At 42.7% G+C, this 25863-nt stretch overlaps 1 protein-coding gene across 1 annotated transcript in view; it reads right to left on the reverse strand.

Moving 5' to 3' along the window:
* LOC134226794 (neuroligin-3-like) overlaps positions 1-25863 on the reverse strand; it is a 295936-nt gene that overhangs the window by 129485 nt on the left and 140588 nt on the right. Inside the window, exons 7-9 of the mRNA XM_062707784.1 lie at positions 6558-6755; positions 6115-6500; positions 5758-5903 (exon numbers count right to left, since the gene is read on the reverse strand). Coding sequence (XP_062563768.1) covers positions 5758-5903; positions 6115-6500; positions 6558-6755 — 730 coding nt within the window. The remainder of the gene's footprint in view (positions 1-5757; positions 5904-6114; positions 6501-6557; positions 6756-25863) is intronic.

Here is a 25863-nt window from a genome sequence, read left to right on the forward strand (position 1 = left end):
CTTGGTTCTACTTGAGCGGCAATTCTTTCCAATTCATTCGAACGCAAATATTTTCCGCCGGCCGACCCCAGCTCGCTGTGCAATCCTCGGAATCCCTTAACTGACTCGGAAGATGAAACAAAAACCCGAACCGGACAATCGGGAGCCGGCATTCAGTCTATTACGGATCCGCCGAGCCGTGACTGCATCCGTCCGTTTGAAGGACTTCACAGTCCGCACCGAGAACTGGTTTATTCTCAAGCAGGCTGACTACTACTGCCTTGGCCGGGGCCATTGCTTAGTATACACAAGTGGAGGCAACACCCGCTGCTGATGGTGCTGCTGCCGAGAGGCCGTTAAGGGATGGACCAAAAAATGACAAAGCAAATTTTCCGTCAGTTCATAAATTTTTATGAGCACCCAAACGAACGCTTTGATTTATGCCTCTGTTGGTTTGGGGATTTAGGAAAACATAGAAAACGGAACGGAACGGAACAGAACGAGTGTTCTCTTTACCTTTTTCCCATCAGTGTCATGCCGGGCAAGCAATTCATCGATGAATCTGAATTGACGGATGGGTTCACGGGGCATTAACTAACTGCCGTAGACCTTTCTGTGTCAGGGTTCGCCGGTTTTAGGTGAATGTCACGGTCGTTCACTTTTAGTGCACAGTACACCGCGCAACGGTAACTGATTCACGAGGAAAATACCTAAGCACAAATTTATTGAAGAGTATAACTGAATAAATCAAATCTGGAGAATGGTTTCAGAAAGGAGACAGTGTTTCGGACTGTGAATTTTCGTATGCTGAATTTACAGCAAGGCCGATACACAAAATAAATTCAATTTGACAGTCGATTTGTCGAATCAGAAGAGTTAGTCTACAACGTAAAATCGTCCTTTTAAGATTTGAAGGCCAAAACTAAAACAGAATTTTGGCACAGGGCAGAGATGAGCATCGGAACAATCTTTGCATAACGCTGTCACTTTTACAAGAAATCACTTTTCAATTATCATAACGACCAAATGGCATTTTATATATTTTTTATTAATTTTGTCATTATGAAACATATAAAACCTACGGTGAAATGAGGAATGTCAAGAAAAGTAACCAAAAATAGCACAAACACCGCCAACGCGTTACCGGATATAGTTTTTCATTCTTAAATTTTATGCTTTAAAAATAAAAGTAAATGGTGTGTGCATAGTTCCAAAAAACCGGATTATTCCACCTAGCGATAATATTGTCTTTCTCGGTTTAGGATAAGAAAAATATCTGAGGAAAGCCTAATATATCACTGATAGGTGAACTGGTCCAATTTATTACATTCGTGTATACTCATTGCAAGAGTCTTCGTCGAATGCGAATTTGTTGTGTCCAAATCAAGAGATTATCTTTTTTAAACAGTTACTGTAATAAAACAATACAAAATTGTAAGGTTTCAATAAAATTGTTGTATTAAAATGTTCCAAATTTGTATATGCCAAATTGTTTTAACAATTTCTGTAAAGTTCTTATGCAGAACTGTGTTAAAATCTGTCATCCGCTGGTTGGGTGTATATTACCCACAAGAAGAAAGAAGGAAAAAGTTCTCTATTCTCAGTTTTCAGTTCACGTTTCTCTTTCCACATTTCACTTTTCAATTCGCACTGCTCATTACTCTTTCTCCTAATTTGTCTCTCTTCACTACTCGTAATCTGAGGTCAAATTTGGAGGCTTCCGGGCCTCGTCATAGGAGGCTTCCGGGCCTTTTGAAAGGAGGCTTCTGAGCCTCTTGAAAAGAGGCTTCCGAAACTCTTGAAAGGAGGCTTCCGAGCCTCTTGAAAGGAGGCTTCCGAGCCTCTTGGAAGGAGGCTTCCGGGCCTCTTGAAAGGAAGCTTCCGAGCCTCTTGAAAGGAAGTTTCCGAGCCTCTTGAAAGGAGGCTTCCGAGCCTCTTGAAAGGAGGCTTCCGAGGCCTCTTGAAAGGAGGCTTCGAGGCCTCTTGAAAGGGAGGCTTCCTGGAGGCCTCTTGAAAGGAGGCTTCCGAGGCCCTCTTGAAAGGAGGCTTCCTGAGGCCTCTTGAAGGAGGCTTCCGAGGCCTCTTGAAAGGAGGCCTGAGGCCTCTTGAAAGGAGGCCTGAGGCCTCTTGAAAGGAGGCTTCCGAGGCCTCTTGAAAGGAGGCTTCCGAGGCCTCTTGAAAGGAGGCCTGAGGCCTCTTGAAAGGAGGCTCTGAGCCTCTTGAAAGGAGGCTCCTGAGCCTCTTGAAAGGAGGCTTCCTGAGCCTCTTGAAAGGAGGCTTCCTGAGCCTCTTGAAGGAGGCTTCCGAGCCTCTTGAAAGGAGGCCTGAGGCCTCTTGAAAGGAGGCTTCCTGAGGCCTCTTGAAAGGAGGCTTCCGAGGCCTCTTGAAAGGAGGCTTCCTGGAGGCCTCTTGAAAGGAGGCCTGAGGCCTCTTGAAAGGAGGCTTCCGAGGCCTCTTGAAAGGAGGCTTCCGAGGCCCCTGAAAGGAGGCCTGAGGCCTCTTGAAAGGAGGCTTCTGAGGCCTCTTGAAAGGAGGCTTCCTGAGGCCTCTTGAAAGGAGGCCTGAGGCCTCTTGAAAGGAGGCTTCCGAGGCCTCTTGAAAGGAGGCCTGAGGCCTCTTGAAAGGAGGCTTCCGAGGCCTCTTGAAAGGAGGCTTCTGGGGCCTCTTGAAAGGAGGCTCTGAGGCCTCTTGAAAGGAGGCTTCCGAGGCCTCTTGAAAGGAGGCTTCCTGAGGCCTCTTGAAAGGAGGCTTCCTGGAGGCCTCTTGAAAGGAGGCTTCTGAGGCCTCTTGAAAGGAGGCCTGAGGCCTCTTGAAAGGAGGCCTGGAGGCCTCTTGAAAGGAGGCTTCGAGGCCTCTTGAAAGGAGGCTTCCTGAGGCCTCTTGAAAGGAGGCTTCCGAGGCCTCTTAAAAGGAGGCCTTCCGAGGCCTCTTGAAGGGGGGCTTCCGGGGCCTCTTGAAAGGAGGCCTGAGGCCTCTTGAAAGGAGGCTTCCTGAGGCCTCTTGAAGGAGGCCTGAGGCCTCTTGAAAGGAGGCCTGAGGCCTCTTGAAAGGAGGCTTCCGAGGCCTCTCTTGAAAGGAGGCCTGGAGGCCTCTTGAAAGGAGGCTTCGAGGCCTCTTGAAAGGAGGCTTCTGAGGCCTCTTGAAAGGAGGCTTCCGAGGCCTCTTGAAAGGAGGCCTGGAGGCCTCTTGAAAGGAGGCCTGAGGCCTCTTGAAAGGAGGCTTCCGGGGCCTCTTGAAAGGAGGCCTGAGGCCTCTTGAAAGGGAGGCTTCCTGAGGCCTCTTGAAAGGAGGCCTGAGGCCTCTTGAAAGGAGGCTTCCGAGGCCTCTTGAAAGGAGGCTTCGAGGCCTCTTGAAAGGAGGCCTTCAGGCCTCTTGAAAGGAGGCTTCTGAGGCCTCTTGAAAGGAGGCTTCCTGAGGCCTCTTGAAAGGAGGCTCTGAGGCCTCTTGAAAGGAGGCCTGAGGCCTCTTGAAAGGAGGCTCTGGAGGCCTCTTGAAAGGAGGCCTGAGGCCTCTTGAAAGGAGGCTTCTGAGGCCTCTTGAAAGGAGGCCTGAGGCCTCTTGAAAGGAGGCCTGAGGCCTCTTGAAAGGAGGCTTCCTGAGGCCTCTTGAAAGGAGGCTTCCTAGACTTTTGAAAGGAGGCTTCCTAGACTTTTGAAAGGAGGCTTCCGAGCCTCTTGAAAGGAGGCTTCAAAGGCCTTTTGAAAGGAGGCTTCAGAGGCCTCTTGAAAGGAGGCTTCCGAGGCCTCTTGAAAGGAGGCTCCCGAGGCCCCTTGCAAGGAGGCTTCCGAGGCCTCTTGAAAAGGCGCTTCCGAGACCTCTTGAAAGGAGGCTTCCCAGGCCTCTTGAAAAGGGGCTTCCTGAGGCCTCTTGAAAGGAGGCTTCTGAGGCCTCTTGAAAGGAGGCCTGGAGGCCCTCTTGAAAGGAGGCCTGAGGCCTCTTGAAAGGAGGCCTGAGGCCTCTTGAAAGGAGGCTTCGAGGCCTCTTGAAAGGAGGCTTCCTGAGGCCTCTTGAAAGGAGGCCTGAGGCCTCTTGAAAGGAGGCTTCCAGGGCCTCTTGAAAGGAGGGTTCGGGGCCTCTTGAAAGGAGGCTTCCGAGGCCTCTTGAAAGGAGGCCTGAGGCCTCTTGAAAGGAGGCTTCCGAGGCCTCTTGAAAGGAGGCCTGAGGCCTCTTGAAAGGAGGCCTGAGGCCTCTTGAAAGGAGGCTTCTGAGGCCTCTTGAAAGGAGGCTTCCGAGGCCTCTTGAAAGGAGGCTTCTGAGGCCTCTTGAAAGGAGGCTTCTCAGGCCTCTTGAAAGGAGGCTTGGAGGCCTCTTGGAAGGGGGCTTCGGAGGGCTCTTGAAAGGAGGCTTCTGAGGCCTCTTGAAAGGAGGCTTCCGAGGCCTCTTGAAAGGAGGCTTCCGAGGCCTCTTGAAAGGAGGGGGCAGAGGCCTGTTGAAAGTAGGCTTCCGGGGGCTCTTGAAAGGAGGCTTCCGAGGCCTCTTGAAAGGAGGCTTCCGAGCCCTCTTGAAAGGAGGCTTCCGAGGCCTCTTGAAAGGAGGCTTCCGAGCCCCCTTGAAAGGAGGCTTCTGAGCCCTCTGGAAAGGAGGCTTCCAAGGCCTGTTGAAAGGAGCCTTCCGAGCCTCTTGAAAGGAGGCTTCCTGAGCCTCTTGAAAGGAGGCTTCCAGGCCTCTTGAAAGGAGGCTTTGAGCCTCTTGAAAGAAGGCCTGAGCCTCTTGAAAGAAGGCTTCCGAGCCTCTTGAAAGGAGGCTTCCGAGCCTCTTGAAAGGAGGCTCCCGAACCTCTTGAAAGGAGGCTTCCGAGCCTCTTGAAAGGAGGCTTCCGAGCCTCTTTAAAGGAGGCTTCAGAGCCTCTTGAAAGGAGGCTTCAGAGCCTCTTGAAAGGAGGCTTCCGAGCCTCTTGAAAAGTGGTTTCCGAGGCCTCTTGAAAGGAGGCTTCCGATACCTCTTGAAAGGAGGCGTCCGAGCCGGTATGCCGGGTCTATTTTGTAGTATTACCGCATCGAGCAGAACAAAATTACGCGAGTTTTGAGACCGGTCTTCAGATCCAAACCATGTTTGATCACGTACTCAATTAATTTGCTTCCCGATCCACCGTACAGAATAAAATATCCCGGATCATGAATAATCACGAAATTATTTTCTCTTGAAAGAAGGCTTTCTTCGGAATCAAAAATTGCACAATTTTCAAAACTTTATCAATAAGTGTTTATTAAAATTGTAATACAACCGCCATCACGTATTTGAATCCGAGGTTCTCCCTGTACCCCCGGTTGAAAACCACTGGCTTATGCGTATAGGCTTCCATTGGTATGTCAATATCGTCGTATGTTGGTATATCGAAAAATAAAGCACCAAATTTCTTTCACTAGTTTTTTCTGTAGATCTTTAAAATTATTATAATATCATTTTAATGTGCAATTACGTTACGAGTGGTGTAGGAGAACATCAAATTACATCATTTCAGCGGCAATTATGATGTATTTTCCTAATTTCATCGTCAAGATTGAAAGTCGACACATAAGTCTGGAACACATAACATCATACTTTAAACTAGTTATATATTTTTTAGGTAAAACCGATGTTTTAATGAAAAATTGAGTGAGCACGCTCCTTTTTCGTTCTGAGATTGAACGAAAATTACGAACCTAATAAACAAATCGCATGTAAGAAATTAACGACAACGTGACCCAAATAACACCCTAGACTTTCGCTTTCACACGTAAGCTGGTCCTTCGCATTTTATTTATGTCTTTTTTATAGCTCCTTCCTTCATCCACTTACCTGATGTTGATCGGGTGCTGAATCGGTTTGTCCCAATCGGTGTACTCGTTCCGTACGGCCGAGAAAATTTCGTTCAGATGGAAAGTGAACGCATTCCGGATGTACGTTCGTAGCAGTCGATTGCGCTGCTCTTCCTCAAGCCCGTACTAACGAATGGAATTCCATGCAGTGTTTTGATGGAATGTTCCGAATTCCGATTGCGGAGGACATTCCCAGCCATGAAATAAAACATCACAAGAAAAAATAAAAACATACGTTTAAGGTTTGTTTTATGTGCATAAACTGGGCGAAAGAGAACAACAAGTTGATTGCCGATAAACAGCTTCATTAAGTGGGAAAACTCGAACCAACACTCACCTGTATATCGGAAGCACTGAAATCGTTATAGCTTTCGGTCGTGGTCATGCCGAGCATCAGCTCGCTGGTGATGAAGCCCTCGCCGGAGTGTTCCATAGCGAATTCCGGATCCAACGAATCCTCCAGCGGTAGAAATGGTCCCCAGGACGGCATGAACCGTACGGCGGTCAGTCTTACACCCATCAGGGCCTCCAGTGGTTTGTCCCGCAGACAATCGGTGATGTCGTCGGTCGATGGCTTACGGGCAGGCTTTCCTGGCGGTGGATCTACCAGCAGATGACATGCCATTTGTTGGGACACCTCCAACCGAATGGCATCGGGATCGGGAACCATCGCCCATGGGCTGAGAGCGGATCCACTGAGCAGGATTGCTCGACTTATGAGACCTTTGGAGTAAACAATGTTTGAATGTTAAAATGACTAATTAAAATATAAGAACGTACCTTTTCCCGCTTTTGAGATTAGCACCATGTTGGCCAAGGTCGCACCCGTATCGTGGCCAACCACGGTGATTCGTTTGGGATCACCGCCGAACGCGCCAATATTGTCTCGCACCCATTGCAGTGCGAGGATGATGTCCATTAAACCTAGATTGCCACCAGAACCACCCGGTGAAGCAGAGGCACGAGTTTTGAGAAAACCTGAAAATAGTAAAGACCAAGGTTAAACTGATGTGGTATGGAGACTTTTCCACTATAATAGTTTGATAAAAAAAATTGTCATCTCAGTTATGGCAAACTTCCGACTGATGTCCAAGATTGTTTTTTAACGTTGTTATATTTATCGTGAAGCTTTTCGGAGCCGAAATAATGTTTCGCAATACAATTTCTTCTTGATTCATGAAAAAGAATTGATAGTTTTGGGGAATTGAAGGACTCACAGTTTGCTCGAGGTCTGTCACTGTTCATTGTTATTTGATGGGACACCACTCGGTACAAGAACGTTGTCTTTGAAAACCATGACAGCTTGCAACAAGGAGGGCTTCACCCTTGGCTTCACCTCAGGCTCCGCCAGTAACAATAATTCAGTAGAGAAGGAAGAGAATTCAAGATGTTTAAGTGATTACTTTTTTTAAGGTACCCAACCTTAGTAACATTGTGTTTTTATGCTGTTTTAATAACACTCTTGAAGAGTAAATTATGGTCTTCAAGAGCGTTATAAAACTTAAAATGTTACTTGGGAATGGAATTGATAGTCACTTAAAAACTATGACAAAAGCCGACGTCTCATTACTATACATCAACCGTATTTTCATTTCTTCCATCGCATCTCTTCATCGTACTATTTTGTGAATTTGAATCTTGTATATTTTATACACTGAATGATCAAGTGTCGTTTTAAATTAACAAGTAAGCATGGTTAGTGTTTGGCTGATATTACACAACTCCTGTAACAGAACACAAACCGATGCCAAACATTTGTCGAATACCTGAATTCGAATTGAATGGCAATGGAATGCATCAGCATTGCCAATGCATGCTGAGAATGCACCCTCGCCATCTAACACCGGCAGCTTGAGCTAGAATCAATGAATGAGAAGAAACTTGATGCATTCAAAATAGGTACAAGTGAATGCCAACGAACACCGAGAGCCCGGACTCACCCGGGCGCTTGTCGTTTGCCAAAAGTTCCAAATTCCTATACTTGGTTTCCATCTGATTAAACTCAGTCCTACGACTTTTCCGTTTTCGCAATGGACGATGTGATATGCCTTTGGAAACGAGCCACTTCATTTGATTTGAAATTGGGCTCATCATATTGTCGTTCGTTACCTACCTCGACTCATACACAGTGTATCCGCCGTTTGACTTCAATGCATACTTCAATAGTCACTGTTTGCCGACGCATTACGGTCCCACGGACAAACGCAAGTGCAAAGACAATTTTCCAGCTTACTAACGACAACACATCACCATCGGGTCTGATCGAATGCGGATTGAGAACGCATCGTCTATTCCCGTGTAGGCGCCTAATCCAGTATCGAATTGCACAAATCTAGAGCGTAAATATTTGTGCGGCATAGAGAGTATCAACATTCAACATCGACCGATTTTGTTTTTCCAACTTGGTGACAGGCAAACATTCAACGACTGAGCGTTCAACTCGGTAGGATCAAGGTGCGTTTTGCTCTAGCATTGAATTTAATAGATTCTAAAATCGACACTCTCACAGACATCGGATTTCATGATGTCTAGTTTCATTCACATTACAAATTTAAGAATGTGAATAAAAAATAACAAAATGCTTGTACAATTTTAGGACAGAGTAATTCTCGCTGAAACGAGGTTCTTAAAAATGCCTAAATTCATACTCTTTCGAAAGCTTTCGGCGAGTATATTGAGGATCCGAGTTAAATTCTTCAGAAAGATGAACCCCTTGTTAGTTATACACGAAATCATTTTAATGGACCCTTCGATTTTTGTCAATTATTGACTCACCAAAACTGTCATAACTCCAACATTTCTCAACCGATCATAGATATCAGCATATCGTTGGAAAGAGGAAGAGTGTATCCTCAATTTGCAATAATAAAAATATAAGCAGCCATATTGAATTTAGCCGTCATCTTGGATTTAATTTTAAAAATTATTTTTCTGCCAGGTTCCCAAACCGCCGATTTTAAATATTATTACAGCGATGAAAAGCTTAGCTTATATTGTGCATTGTGGCCGAAAATCTCAGGTGTATTTTTTTTCTATCAAAAGTTATGTACGATTTACCAAATTATATTTTGAAGGGCCATCTGACCAACGAATATTATTTTTATGGTTAATGTGGTACTACGACGTCAGTTCCTTGATTTCATACACTATTCTAAGCCAAATATGTTTCAAAAATGAAAAGCATATCTACAACAGTATTTTATTTGAAGGGCTCAAAAGTGTTGAGCATAACGGAGCCGTATTCAAGTTATTGTATTAAATAATTCAAGAATTTTGGTATTGGTAAATCGTACATAACTTTTGATAGAAAAAACATACACCTGAGATTTTCGGACACAATGCACAATATAAGCTAAGCTTTCCATCGATGTATTAATATTCAAAATTGGCGGTTGCGAACCTGGCGGAAAAATAGTTTTCAAAAAGAAATCCAAGATGGCGGCCAAATTCAATACGACTTCTTATATTTTTATTATTGCAAATTGAGGATACACTCTTCCTCTTTCCAACGATATGCTGATCTCTATGATCGGTTGAGAAATGTTGGAGTTATGACAGTTTTGGTGAGTCAAGAATTGACAAAAATCGAGGGGTCCATTAAAATGATTTCGTGTATAACTAACGAGGGGTTCATATTTCTGAAGAATTTTACTCGGATCCTTAATATACTCGCCGAAAGCTTTCGAAAGAGTATAAATTTAGGCATTTTTAAGAACCTCGTGCAAATAGTGGCCCGGTTTCAGCGAGAATTACTCACACTTTAATTTCCATAGAAACTGTATAACTTTTTTTTAGATAGGGGAGACTGGGTAGACTTGATCCCCTTTTCTGATTTCGGATGTATCACAGCCAAAAATAAATAAACATACGCGATTTCCACACAGACTCTCTAAGGAATATAGTATTTAACTTTACTGATGTATGACAGTCCTTGAATTATTGTTGTTATTGATACACAATCGATTTTTTAGAGTGCTGTCAAAAATCTACTTTTAAAATATTCGGGGGAAATGGGGGATCAAATGTCCCCATATTGAGGCAATAACTTCAAATCCAAATATCCTAAAACTTTGATGGAATGTTGACATTTTCATCAGTACAGATCATTAAGCACATTTATGGCTTTGTGCTGTGAAAAATCGAAAGCATTTGGTCATTGTTATGAAAAGTTATTCAAATTTTGCGTGGCCAATAAAAAAATCTTTAGGAAGGTCAAAACATACAAACCGCCCTGCAGAATAAATAAGGTTGTCAATCCAAAAAATAACTCACCACATAAAGGTCATTTGTCTAGAGGATCTATACTAAAAATACGCTAGAACAAAACTACTTTAGTTCTCGATAAAACAGGGGGTGATCAAGTCTCCCCGGGGATCAAGTCTACCCACCTTCCCCTACTCTATTTTAAGTGCACATTCGAAAGTTTTTCCACGATTGTAAGAGCGTAGCATGCTGTGACCGCGAGTAAACGTACATTTTCACGGTCCGTCATTTTTAATAAAAATTAAACAATGTTGAAGAAAAGTTCAGATTTTCGGTTAAGTTACCATTCAAGATTGAAATCTATATTGGTCGCCATTCCTCCTCAAGCTATACATAGCGGAAAAGAATTCCACGAACACAGCGTTACGAATGGATGATCAAGGCGAATCGGTTCGTATCTAATTCGTATCGATCCCTCCTCCTGGATGTGCAAGTCGTACGGATGAGTATTAGCATGGGATCATATTCGCTCCAAACCGATCCAAGGACCTTGAATGTCGATATCATCGAAAATGAAGGCGGATGTTCGTGTTTTTCTCTGCTGTCAACAACATTTTTCGAAGGTGTAGCGGTCGGATAAGGATCCCACGATCAACCAAGGGTATCCAGTCAAGACGAGAAGAGTCGTAAGGAAGAACGCAATACCTGTGGAGAAGATACTCGCCGAGGTTCTTTGGTTGAGCTTATAGGATAAGCAGGGCTCCGTGCATGGTAAGATGTTGAAGAACGGTATGTAAACACAATTGATACTACAATGACGTAAGTAGAACATACAAACATCGTGCATTTTTTCAACGAAGGCGTAGAGTTTAAGCTGACACAATATTGTCTATTGATTCAAATGAGCATGAACATTATGACCGTATAAGTCATGTAGAGGATTGCGCCGCCACCGACATTTTGGCGAGCATCGTTGATCTATGTATAATGTCTAACGCCGATTTGTTAGAGCCTACATCATAAATTCACTTCAAGAAATATGTATTACAATTTTTACAGAATATCAGAAATGATTCATATTGTGTGGCGAGATTTGAATTGAGTCATGAATATGGCCTTTCTAAATTTGTAGAATCAAATCACGAAAAGAGAGTGTAATTTAAAACTTTCACAATTTTTGCATGATTTGTGAAATTAAAATCAGTTTCAGAATATTGTTTTAAATAATTCAAAAAACCCGCTTTGTTTAAATGTTTCTGAATTTTCGAAAATCTTTTACAAGAAATTCTTGTAAAATCAAATTCATCTATTTTTTTTCAAAACTTTTAATATTTTCCCGAGAAAAAATAAAAAGAATATTTGAACATTATGAAGAATGTGATTATGGTCAATGTGATTGAGATTTTCTACAATATGAAGATAGTATCAGCTAGATAAACACTGGAATCATTTTACAGGTTTCAATGATTTTCGATAAAATTCAACGAAATCGTAATCAGCAGTATTGTTTGGTGTTTGTTTCAAAGATATTCTGTTATTATTTCCCTTATTTAACTGTCAAAATAACATAAATTGCTTACCTCAGGCATATTGCCCTTCATCTCCCATAAGTTATATCAATGCAAATGTGTGTTAAAAATAAATTTTGTTACGACGATGATTATCGAGATAATGATTCCAGCACGAAACATATGTTGTAAGTAAAAGTTTTATATTTTTATCGTCTTATGGGTTTAGATCGTTTTCATCGCTTTTGTTTCTTTTCTTTCTCGTTCCAGAGGGCGAGTAATGGCGCTTGAACCTAGGCTGATATATACACTGATGGACATATAAGCCTTGTCATGTTTTCATAGTAATCTGTATGAATTCATACGAATACTTTTGCCCATCAGTATATAAGCCAGGGCACTAGACTAAAAACTGTGTCCCATCCCAAGACGTCGAGGACCCATGGAGTGTACATTAATCTTCTTAGCAAGTCACTCCCAACGATTCGTCAATCATATTCCCCCCTGAATGTGAAACGGTTGGTACGGCTGTCCCCGTTTCTTCCTTTCGTAGATTCAAAACTCTTCGTTGATCATGTTATTTATTAGGGGAATTATGGGTAAAACCGACACTGCGGGTAAAACCGACACCACTTCAAATCTCTGATTTCAAGTGATTATCGGACAGTATTTCGACACACTGTTTCTTTAACCAAGAAACCTACTCTTCTCACGATGACACCGATTTCGCAAAAATCAATGAGAGACGGTCTTTCTTTTCTGACAAATGAAGAATGAACTCTACTCTAACGATGCTGAGATGGTAATAATTTTATTTCCTATTTCTACTTACAATTATGGATTTTCTTATGTCTAAGTTTTACCTGATCCTAACGTCTTTACCTGACCTGACGCCGATCTTCCCGCCACGCCGTCATCACGGGTAGTTTATCATTTCTTTCGTCGTCTCTTGGCTTTGTTTATTTATTGTCTTTCGGTGACGCACCAAACCATATTCGCATTCCGACCCTATCATAAACGTACATTTTCTTATCTTTATGCTAAACTTTATTGCTCAGACATCAACACACACTTTGAATAAACGTTTGATTTCTTGTATTTCTAGTCATTTTGTAACTGGCGGAGACGTATAAAAGTCATAATAAACAGATAATTAGCATTGATCATCATTGAGGAGATGGGTTATGTAAAATTTTGGCATCAGTGTATAAGCTTTTTCGACAATAATTTGTCGATTTTCGGTATTTAATCCATCTCTGATCCATAATTGAACATCATTTTGTGTATGTTGTGGAAAAATAGTTAATTTTTCTAATTATAAACATCCACATGTATCTCATCATTATTATGTTATCAGTAGGGGTAAATTCGACATCTGATATCGAATCACGAAATACCTCTGACCCAAAGACCCATCATTCGCATTATATAATTCAAGTATTGAAAAACGAGGCGTCGAGGAATATAACATAATCATGATTACTGATTACATACCATATCATCATTGGGCGTGACTATAGGTCTAATATCTAATATTGAATCATCAAGGAAAACCTGCAGGTCGGATAACAATAGCACTCAAAGAAGAACCGTATTCTTAGGCTTATTTTGCTCTTGGATATATTCAATCCGTTCTCTAGTGTTGTTCTTTCGTGATCCATTTTCACCTCTGTAAACATGTAGCTTGTCACCTACGGAACTAGTCATTTTTATTTCTTGTCATAAATGCACCATACGCATTTATTTTAAATCGCCGTTATAAACAACTTTTTAAAATAAGTGAAATTTAAATGTAGGTCAATATTTACACTAACTACTGATGTTACTTTTGTTACTAACATTCTTATACTCTATATATTTTTCACCCGGCCCACTGAAGAAACTAAATAAAATATGATATGTGGTGATGATTTTAAATATGTAAAATTTTGTACAACCATCGTTTATGATTGACCCCTGAACATGAATTTCATACACAAATATCAAAATGAATGTTGTTAAACATTTTCGATTATGTTATAACATCATTTAGAATTAATTTGATGTTCAATTCCATAACGACTTGATGTGTCGGTTTTACCCTCATGTGGTGTCGATCTTACCCGCATCCCAGCTGTTTGGACTGGAAGATGAGCTGATCGCGTTTTCATCATAAATCAAATTCTACCAAGAAATATTGTCCTGAGACCTCATGGACTGTTGCATGAAGAGCCAAAGTACGCTTGTATGAGATTTCTAGACCGGAAAATTGCTTCATAGATTAGGGAACTGTAAAGTTGCTTAAGGTGTCGGTTTTACCCACTTTTCCCCTACTAAATAATCTGATTGCCGGGGAGTTCTGGATTTTCTCCCAAATTCAAGCCTGCACGGTGGGCCTGGCCGTTTTAATACTTGTGTCATATTTATGATATGCTGCAAATATTAATGCAGACAAGAAAATGCTCGGGAATACAACCGACATTTCCAGGATGCTTTTCAATACTGGCTGTGCATGTGCTAAGACAAGACAAGACAAGACAAGACATTCGAAAGTTCTTCCATGATTGACTACAAAAATTGGTTCGACTGCTTCATCTTTTCTATGGCAATAAATGAGTCTGCGAGGTTTCAAAGCCAAGTTACCGAAATTTTGTATTCGTATATCACGAAGCAATGATACTTGTAGAGGTCGAAACAATTTCCAACCCGAAAAATACCTAAACCGGACCGAGAATCAAACCCAGCCATCCTCAGCATGGTCTTGCTTTGTAGCCGAGCATCTTACCACACGGTTAAGGAGGGCCCCAGACATTAGTACTAGCAATCATACACCCCCGGAAATAGTTGAACCATTTGGTTGGGAAACTGCAGATGTAACATTTTTGGCCAAAATGAGATTTTTATATATTCTAAATCCTCGTCCAAAAATACGTAATCGGATTGATTGAACTGTATCAAAGAAATCGAAAGATTCGGTGCCAATTTATTTAAAAACAGTTTTATGTTCTTTTTTCTTCCACATGTGTATAGTGCACGTCCACATTAGAGGAGCGTGAGTATTTAGAATGTCTGGCGGCTATACACATTCTTCATCAGCAACTGTACTGATCAAGTGAGGCTGTGTTAGCTATTTGCCAGTCGGTCGTCAAGCTCAGACCCGACCGCATTGCTTAGGCAAGAGCACGCAAGTCGTTTAGATGTATTTCTTTCTTTTCTTATGGATCCAGTACACCTCCGGTGGTGCAAAGGGCCGACTTGAAAGATCTCCATCCTGAGCGTTGCCCGGCTATCGCTTTAACCTGTTGCCAGGTTAGATTTCGGTCGACTTCTTTTATTTCTTTATTGAGGCTTCGCCGCCATGAGCCTCTGGGTCTGCCGCTGCTGCGATGTCCCGCTGGGTTCCAGTCTAATGCTTGTTTACAGATTTCGTTTCCGCCCCTACGTAGAGTGTGGCCGACCCAGCCCCACTTCCGATCCCGAATTTCTGTTGCTATCGGCCTCTGGTGACAACGACGATGGAGCTCGTTGTTTGAGATCCAGTTGTGAGGCCACCAGGCCCGAATTATATACCGCAGGCATCTGTTAATGAACACCTGCAGCCGTTGAGTGTTCTCCACTGATACACACCATGTTTCGCTAGCGTATAACAGCACAGATTTCACGTTAGAGTCGAAAATTCGTATTTTGGTGCGTTCACTTATCTGCCTGTTTTTCCAGATATTTCTTAAACTCGCAAAGGCAGCCCTTGCTTTCTTGATCCGTGCACCTATGTCGATCTTGGTACCGCCGTCTGACGCCATTTGGCTACCAAGATATTGGAAGCTTTCAACATTCTCCACTGGTTGCCCGGTTACTGTGAAACTGGATGGGGTCACCGTGTTTACATCCAACGATTTGGTTTTGTTGACGTTGATGACTAAATCTGCCGAAGAAGAGCGCTCAGCAAGGTCGTTGAGTTTACTCTGCACATCAGAGCGCCGTTGCGCGAGGAGTGCAACGTCATCAGCCAATTCGAAGTCGTTTAGGTGCTTCATGGTTATAGGCTGCCATAACAGCCCGCGGTTTGGTTCACGGTCAATCGCATCTACCAGAATCTCGTCGATTACGATGAGGAACAGTAACGGTGATAGAATACATACTTGCCTAACACCAGCTACGACCCGGATAAGGTCGGACAATACCCCATTGCGCAGCACTCTACACGAAAAGGCCTCGTACTGTGCTTCAGTGCTTCGATGAGGCCGATGATTTTCTCGGGAACCCCCTTGCGTCTCAGGGCGCCCCACATATTTTCGTGATTAAGACGGTCGAAAGCTTTTTCGTAGTCAATGAATACCAAGTAAAGGGACTCTTGGAATTCGTTCACCTGCTCCAGAATGATGCGGAGCGTGACAATATGGCCCACACAGGATCTTCCGGCACGGAATCCGGCCTGCTGACGCCGGAGAGTCGCATCGATCTTCTCCTGAATCCAGGCTAGGATAACTTTGCATAGAAATTTGAAAACAGTACACAGCAACATAATGCCTCGCCAGTTATCGCATACAGTCAGGTCACCCTTTTTGAGCACCTTCACTAAGATACCTTGCATCCAGTCGACCGGGAAAGTTGCAGTGTCCCAGATATTACTAAATAAACGATGCAGTAGTTGAGCGGATGCCATGGGGTCAGCTTTGAGCATCTCGGCTGATATGTGATCGACCCCTGGGGCTTTATTCGATTTCATGCTTTGGATGGCTGTTTGGATCTCTAGCAGTGATGGAGCTTCGGTATTGACTCGTGTTATAAGTCGGATCCTAGGCAGATTATGCCGAGGTGGTGATGGCCTGGCTGGCACTTGAAAAAGTTCTTCGAAGCGCTCGAACCAGCGTTTTAGCTGGTCAGTTGGGTCGGTCAATAACTGATCATTCGGGTCTTTCACAGGCATCCTTGCATTCATCTTCGCCCCGCTTAAGCGTCGTGAGATATCGTAGAGGAGGCGAATGTCCCCGGTTGCGGCGGCTCTCTCTCCTTCGTCGGCCAGAGAGTCTGTCCACGCTCGCTTGTCCCGTCGACATGAGCGTTTTACTTCCTTCTCAAGAGCCGAGTATCGTTGACGGGCTAAGACTTTGGCTCCTCTGGTTTTTGATCGCTCTATCGCGGCTTTGGCTTCTCTTCGCTCCTCTATCTTCTTCCAGGTCTCATCGGTGATCCATTGTTTTCTCTGAGTGCGCAGTTCGCCCAGATTGTTCTCGCTGGTGGCGATGAAGGCATTCTTGATGGCAGTCCATTGGTCTTCCACGCTGCCACCTTCCGGAATATCTGCAGCACGCGTCTCCAGTTCTTCAACGAAGGACCGTTTCACCGTGACATCTTCCAGTCGTCCAACTATTTCCTCCTGCCGACGAATTCGCGCAATGCGCAGGCGTATTTCGCCGATGAGGAGCACAACGAGCAAAACAATGCAAATTTAAATCCTACCACACTGGATGAAGGCATGATGAAAATGATGTTGCAGCAGTTTGCACAAACAAGACAACTACCTAATTGGTAATGTGCGTAGCGAGATCGGAGAAGTCAATCAGTCAAATCGGAGCTGAAGTGGGAAATAAAATCGGTTAAACATGAATGCTCAACCAAGTTTAAACACTATTACACTGCGCTGGATTTGTTTGATGACAAAATGAACAACGTGTCGCAGAAAATCGGTTCCTTGGAAAACCGAAACGAGCTTGTTTTAAGCGGAATACCAATTAGTTCTGGTGAGAATCTGAAGTCGACCCTCAATGCAATCGGGAGATACTTAGCTATAAAAGAATCAACTACTGAACTGGCGGAAATCAAGCGAATGAAGTCTACATGCAACTCAGTTAGTCACAACCTCATCGTAGTGCGCTGAGGTCATCAAGAGATGAATTCTACAGTGCCTAGGTGCGCAATCGTGATCTACAGCTGAAACATATCAGATTCTGACCATCGGGTGCACGTTAACGAAAGTCTTACCACAGAGACACGCGAGCTGAAAACGGCGGCACAAAAATTGAAGACAGCGGGAAAGTTGTCGTCGGTATAACCAAGATGTCGATCACGTAAAGCTTGCTGTGGGAGGGCCACCGATCACTTGTAATTACAGTCGACTCTCTACATCTCGATGTTCTATATCTCGATATCTCTTCCTATGTCGATGGTTTCCTCAGTCCCTTCAATATACATACATTTGGGCTTCCTACATCTCGATAACCTCCCTATCTCGATATTTCTCTATCCTGATGTGTTCTGATCATATTTTGTTCAGGATTTACTCTCCATATGTCAATATGTTCAAATTTTTAGGCTACTAGATCATGCTTAGACAATAACAAATACATCAACAACAGGAAACGACATTTATTTTTTTTGTCGTTTTTCATATCAACGAGCATTTTTGGATCCATTCCAATTTTCCTTCCATTCCTCGATCTCTCCCTACCTCGATGGTCGAGATGTGGAGAGGCGACTGTATCATTCTTTTTATTATATGTCGTTCACTTTTAAGTGCTGTTTATGTCACTCCCAGTGATGATCGCTTTTACCTACCCAAATAAGCTTAACACTTGCCACGGTAATGCACAGAGTCTTTGGGCGCACAATTCTCGGAAGTTCGAGAAGTTTTGTCTGGATCGAAGATAGAGGTGGCGTGCGCGCCTCACCGAATCTTGGTTATCACAGAGTAATAGTGATCGTAGTATAGAAATCTCCGGTTACACCATCGCTAGAAATAAAACGACGCACCGGAGAGGTGGAGGCATCGTTGTTTACTACAAAAAAATCCAACTTGTTTCAAGGTTTTCGAAACAGAGCTCACTATAGATTCGTCAGATAAAACCGAGTACTTGGCATTGGAGTTTCACGTAGATAGTCAAAAAATTCTTCTGGTTACCATCTACAATCCACCGAACAACGACTGCTCGTGTTTCCTGGCACAAACATTGAATGATTTCACTGTTCGATATGAACATATTTTATCGATCTTCAGACTTCAGACTTCAATACTGACATGATTCAACCCAGTAGTAAGCGTATTCAGTTTGAATCGTTTCTTCGTGTTATTATTTAAAAAGTTCTGCGTTTCAGTCATTTCAGCTTCGCTGGTTTGACCAATCATAACTTCATTTTTGCATCAGTAGATTTCGATACATCTCAGCCAACTAGATCGTGTACCTATCGTGACTATCGTAACAACGCGATGGAATTCTTCTATGTTAACATTAGGGCAGTACACGATACGTGTATTCCTCTCCGGACTACAACTAATCGATCGATCGTCGCGACGTCGATATTTTCGGAGAGGTCAAAGTGTCAAAACTTCCATGTTTCGTGTACACAACGACTTAGAAGCCATTATTGTCGATAGGAAAAGGTCTGTAATGTTGTTCTGCTGAATTTTTCAAAAGTTTTCGATACCATCTCTCACAAGAAACTTATTAGCAAATTACAAGGCCAGTTCAACTTTTCTTCTTCTAGAAGACAAACGGTTTACTGTGGAAATAAAAGCCCAAGTAGTGCTGAGATGTCATCAGGTGTACCACAAGGGTCGGTTTTTGGCCCACTGCTGTTGTGCTATCGTATTAACGACCTACCGATGGTTTTGAAGCATTGATCTAACCAAATCTACGCTGATGATGTACAACTCTACATTGGACGACATGGCCCCTGTGTTCGTTTATTAGCCAGGATGGTGAATGCCTATCTCGAGCTGGTTGCGGACTGGTAAAGACATCCACACGCATCAAAAACCAAGACTTTGATCATCACAAGTCAGCCTCGCAAAGGCAGTGAATCTATACCAAATCAAACACAGGCTATAACGTCTTCACATTTCTCTCTCCTCTTTCAAGCTTATTTGGCAAGCATATTATAGCAATTAGCTTATGGCTGGCATTCAACTTGGTATTCAATTGGTTTTCACTTCCGCATTTCTAGTGCAGATGATCAATAACGTGTTTTTACCTCTTTGGCTATCTGAGGTGTGAGCCAATACACCAGAGATTCATAATCCTATATCGTAGGGTACATTTATTTACCAAATACTTTCGAACATAGTTTATGGTTCATTGGTTGATTTTAGGGCAAATGAAGGTCTGCGGTTGGGAAAACCGTATATGGGTATCGTTACTACCGTGAAAATAGGACTGGACTGGACTGCGGTAGGTCAGGTACGTCACCAAAATACTGGACAGTAACTAAGAAAAAATGGTCGAACACAAGAAGTTTACAGGTGTGCAGCGGTGTGCAACAAGTTGGATCGATCAGATGAAAGCTGATTCGTATACCATCCGTAGATTACGCGTGACAATGTGCTGACCAAAATAGAGATAATTCCAAACAGTTGTTTCATAAGAGCGAATGTCGGAATGAGCTCGAATGAAGAAAAATGTGTTCGAATTTTCCATAACATGTTTTCAGTTATAGTTTCAGTTATTTCGAAGTGAAAATATGATTAAACAAATAGACGACCTTTTTTTCTAATAGTGTACACTTGAGCCCTTGAGCCATAATGTTTTTGAGAAAAACCTTTTCGCCTAAATTTGTCAATATCGCCTGATTACATCGCCCCGTTGTGTTTTCAAAGTACCGTTTAGCCTCTTTGCTCACATGTATTTTCGATGCAAGAACAAAGTGTCATAGGTAATGCACAAATGAAACGGAGTTTAGCTGTTAGCTTAGCCCTTCTGATGCCATGGAGCAAACGGGGCGCAATCGCACCAAGATAAAAATTCCAACGGAAATGTAATATCGCCCTTCTGCATTTTTTTACAGCAAAAAAAAAACAACATTTTGTGCCGTTTTGGATATGCAACATGTAGTACATTTCCAGGAGGTTCGATCTATGACATAAACTTCATTTGTTTACATTTGCGACTTCGGCCCTTATGAAACAACTATGTCGAATTATCGATAACTTTTATGCATAGCGCAGGCTACTTTGTTTGGCCTCAGTTTGATAATGAACTGAGAGAGGGTAAAGGGTGGTATGGACTTCTAAAGTACTGTGCAAAAAGATAGGAAAAGTAATGGTCAAGGAATGATTGCGCTACTGAGATTCCTTGAGCAGTACGGAGCTGACAAGGAAAAAGAACAATTTTGCAACAGCAGGCCAACTGCAGTGAAGAAAACACAGTCTGACAGTTTGCCTTGCGGAATAATGCATCGATGCATTATTCCGCAAGTAAACGTGACGTTTTGTTGTTTTCGTACTGCTCTCGGTTCGTTTCGTCCGCGATTCAAAATTTGTTTTCCGGCGAAATTATCATTAAAAAAATTAAAATTAGCTTACAGGTATGTATATCTGGAAGATTCTACTTTAATTTTATTAAGATGAACATTGCCTCATTGCTGATAACATGACCTCATTCCATTTAGTTTCAGGTCGGATTCCCAAGTGCCAGTCGGTCGATTTTGAGAATTGTTGTAGTGCCGTCGGATTAGATGATGTAGTCCGATAGGGGACGCATTTTAGTTCACTTGTCCGCAGAGAGAATACTAATTTGAAAAAATAACTCTTCGATTCGGAAATGACGTCGTATTCTGAGATTGGGTGGAATGGATGGCCGACCTTGGGATCAGTGAGGTCGTTCATCTCGATGGTTCAGGGCTTCCTACGCCTTATCCTGATTTCGACACCATGGTTTGGCTACAGATTGACCTGACGCTGTGTGGGGAGGATCACGAAAACAACAACGACCTTATTTGCGATGTGAATTTATTGCTCCTGAGAATTCAGATAAGATATATCGTTAGAGAAAAATATTTAAAAAAATTCAAAAAGATTATCAAGATCCGTCGAATGAAAATATTATAAAGAGTACTAGTTGAAGAACTATGAAGAACACAGATTTAAAATAAATTATTCAAATAAAATACACCTATTTTCTAAAATGCAGTGTATTACATTTTAACGTTTAAGTGAAATTTACAGTTTTTGGGTGAAATATGACAAGCTCGGTAGTCTAGGGCCTACCGCTTCTGCCTTATAAGCAGGAGGTCGTGGCCGATACTGAAATCAAAGTAAGAATAACCAACCTGCAAACGTACGGCATAACCACGCCGATTAAGGATTAATTCTGGAGTTTGTCCAGAAACTTCTCCTGAGTTTCTTCAAATATTGTTTCACGAATCCTAAAGGAATCCATTCGAAAAATCATCCAGACATTTCTAAGGGGATTCCTGCTGGAATTCCTACGAAGATTCCTCGGTACCTTCCTCCGCGACTTTTTCTAGAAATTCATTCGAGAACAACTCCAGGAACTCCGCTGGGAATTCTTCTAAGACATATTTCAGGAACATCTTCGGTAATTCCTCAGATAATTTATCTAGGACTTTTGCGGGGTTTTCTCTGGGACGTTCACCAGGAACATTACCGGGAATTCTTCCGGTCCATATAAAAAACTTCCAAGATAAATCCTTCGGGAATTCCTCCGAAAATTCCACCGGGAGTTTGTCATGGAATTTTCCGGAGATTCGTCCTGAAATTCCGCCGAAATGCCTCTAGGAGTTTCATTGAGATTTTCTCCAGGAATTCTTTAAGCACCGGAGCTCTTCCACCGGCAATTCCTCGAGGAATTTCTTTGAGAATTCTTCCATGAATTCCTCCAGCAATTGTTCCACGAACTCCCAAATGTATTCCTCCACGAATTTTCCCAATAATTCCTTCACGAACACTTCCAGAAATTTCTACGCGAATTCCTCCAGGAAGGTTTTTCGGGAATTTCTCCAGGAACTACTCAGGATTTCTTCGAGCATTTCTTCATAAAATTTCGAAAATAACCCGTTCTGGAATTTCTCCGGAAATTTGTCCAGGGTTTCCACTTGGATTTTCTCCAGGAATTCCTCCTTAAATTCCCTCAGAATTTCTTTTGGCTCTACGTAATTCATCCGGTAATTCATCCTGGATTTCCTCCGAGAATTCCACTAATAATTTCTTCAAAAGTTCCATAAGTAATTCCTTCAGCAATTTTTCCAGACATTCCTCCGAAAATTTCTCCAGGTATTCCAACGAGAAATCGTTCAGGTTTTCCTCCTGTAATAACTCCCTGAATTCCTCCAGAAATTCTTCTGAAAATTCCTCCTCCGTTCAGGTTTTCCTCCTGTAATAACTCCCTGAATTCCTCCAGAAATTCTTCTGAAAATTCCTCCGAGCGTTCCTCAGTGATTCCTTCGGAAGTTACTCCAGCAGTTCTTCCAGGAATTTCTCCGGCATTTTTATGGAAGTCATACCAGGAATTCGTCCAGAAGATCTTCCTGGTATTCCTTCAGGAATTCTTTCGGAAGTTCCTTCGGAAGCTCTATTAGGAATTCCTTCGAAAGTTCTTTCCGGGATTCCTCCGGATTTTTTTTCAGGAATTGCTCCGTAATTTCCCCTAGTGTTTTCTTCGGAAGTTCCTTCAGTATTTTTTTCGGAAGATTCTTCAGGCAATTCTCCGAAAGTTGCCTCAGGAATTCTTTCGTAAGTTCCTTGAGGAAGTCCTTCAAAAGTCTCTTACAAAATTCTTCCGGAACTTCCTTTAAAGATTCCTCCGAAAATTCATGCAGAAATCTATCGGAAGATCCTCCACCGGAAGCTCTTTCAGAAATCCCACTGGAAGTTCCTTAACGTTTCTACCGGAAGGTTCTTCAGGAACTCCACCAGAAATTCCTTCAAGAATTCCACTCTGGAATTTCCTTCTGGAATACCAGGAATAGGTTCCTTCTGGAATTCCTCCGGAAGTTTCTTCAAGAATATCTAGTTTAGTTCCTTCCTCCTGAAATTCTTTGAGAAATTGCTTCGGAAGTTCTACCAGGAATATGTCCGCAATATGTTCTATCGAGCACTTCACCAGAAGATCCTTTATGTATTCCAACGGAAATTCTTTCAGGAGTTCCTCCTGAGGTTCCTTCTGGAATTCAACCGAAAGTTCCTTCTGGAATACCTTTTGAAGTTTCTTCAGGCGTTCCTCCGGAAGTTTCTTCATCCGTACCTCCGAAAGTTCCTTCGGAAGTTCCTCCACGAATTCGTCAAGATGTTCTTCTTCACATTCCTTCAGGAATGTTCTTTCAGGAATTCCTCCGGAAGTTTCTTCAGGAATTTTTCCGGAAGTTTCTTCAAAAATTCATCCAAAAGTTCCTCAAGGAATTCCTCTCGAATTTTCATCAGTAATTCCTACGGAGGATCCTTCAAAAATTTCTCCAATTGTTCTTTCAGGAATTCCTCTGAAAGTTCCTTAAGGAGCTCCTTCGGAAATTTTATCATGGAATACTTCTGGAAGTTGCTACAGGAATTCCTCCGGAAGTTTTTCAAGAATTCTTCCGGAAGTTCCTTGGGGAATTTTTCTTGAAATTACATAAGTATGTCCTTTGGAAAGTCCTTTAGAAATTCCTCCGGAACTTGCTACAGCTTTCGGGGAAGTTCTTGAAGGAACTTCCCAAGGAATTCATAAAAGAAATTCCGTAGAAAATCTTCATGGAACTTCCAGAGGTTTCCTGAAGCAACTTTCGAAGAATAACCAGAAGGAACTTCCGAAAGGAATACTGGAGGAACTTAGGGAGGAATTCCTGACAAAACTTCCGGAGGAATTTTTTAAGAGTGATTTTTTATTTTAATACAAAATTCATCATTATTCCGGATGAAGTGCTAAAGGATCTTCTGAAGAAATCCCCAATGAAACTTCACGAGGAATTGCCTAATATAACTGAAAGAAGTTCCGGAAAAAATCCTTATAGCACTTTCGAAGGAATTCGTGAAAGAACACACGGACAAATTCCTGAAAGAACTTTCGTAGAAATTTCTGAAGAAAATTCGAGAGTAAATCATCAAGGAATTTTTGGAGGAATTTTTAAAGAAACTTCTGGAGGAATTCCCGAAAGAACTTCCCCAAGGATTCGTTAAAGAATGTGAGAAAAAACATCAGGAGATTTTCCTGGTAGAACTTCCGAAGGAAGTCGTGGAGGAACTTCTGCAAAAATTCCTGAAGGAAATTCCGAAGGAACTACTGAAGGAGCTTCACGAGGTATTCCAGAAGGCTTTTTCGGGGAAATTCCAGAAGGAACTTCCAGAGGATTTGCTAAAGGTTCCACATGGGCTTCCACATGCAACTTTCGAAATATTACATGAATAAAATTCCAAAGGAAATACTTGAAGAAATTACGGAGGAATTCCTTAAAGAACTTTCAGAGGAACACCTAAAAGAACTTCCGAAGGAGTTCCTGTAGCAACTTCCAGAGGAATTCCTAATGGAATTTCCGACGGAACTCCTTAAGCCACTTTCGGAGGAATTCGGATGAATTATTGTAAGAACCGCCAGAGGAATTTCTGAAGGAAATTACCAGAAATTCGAGTGGAATTCCTCAAAGAACTTTCGAATGATTATTTCAAGAAACTACCGGAGAAATTCCAGAAGGAACTTCTAAATGAACATTAAGAGGAATTCCTGGAGGAACTTCCGGAGAAATTCCTGGAGGAACTTCCGGAGGAATTCCTGGAGGAACTTCCGGAGGAATTCCTGGAGGAACTTCCGGAGGAATTCCTGGAGTAGCTTTCGAAAAAATTCTTGGAGGAACTTCCGGAGAAATTCCTAGAGGAACTTTCGGAGGAATTCCTGGAGGAACTTACGGTGAAATTCCTGGAGGAACTTCCGGAGGAATTCCTGGAGGAACTTCCGGAGGAATTCCTGGAGGAACTTCCGGAGGAATTCCTGGAAAAACTTCCGGAGGAATTCCTGGAGGAACTTCCGGAGGAATTCCTGGAGGAACTTCCGGAGGAATTCCTGGAGGAACTTCCGGAGGAATTCCTGGAGGAACTTCCGGAGGAATTCCTGGAGGAACTTCCGGAGGAATTCCTGGAGGAACTTCCGGAGGAATTCCTGGAGGAACTTCCGGAGGAATTCCTGGAGGAACTTCCGGAGGAATTCCTGGAGGAACTTCCGGAGGAATTCCTGGAGGAACTTCCGGAGGAATTCCTGGAGGAACTTCCGGAGGAATTCCTGGAGGAACTTCCGGAGGAATTCCTGGAGGAACTTCCGGAGGAATTCCTGGAGGAACTTCCGGAGGAATTCCTGGAGGAACTTCCGGAGGGATTCCTGGAGGAACTTCGGGAGGAATTCCTGGAGGAACTTCCGGAGGAATTCCTGGAGGAGGAACTTCCGGAGGAATTCCTGGAGGAACTTCCGGAGGAATTCCTGGAGGAACTTCCGGAGGAATTCCTGGAGGAACTTCCGGAGGAATTCCTGGAGGAACTTCCGGAGGAATTCCTGGAGGAACTTCCGGAGGAATTCCTGGAGGAACTTCCGGAGGAATTCAAGGAGGAACTTCTAGAGAAATTCCTGGAGGAACTTCAGGAAGAATTCCTGTAGGAACTTCCGAAGAAATTCCTGGAGGAACTTGCGGAGAAATTCCTGGAGGAA

The sequence above is a fragment of the Armigeres subalbatus genome, chromosome 3, assembly GCF_024139115.2.
Source record: "Armigeres subalbatus isolate Guangzhou_Male chromosome 3, GZ_Asu_2, whole genome shotgun sequence".
Taxonomy (NCBI): Eukaryota; Metazoa; Arthropoda; class Insecta; order Diptera; family Culicidae; genus Armigeres; species Armigeres subalbatus.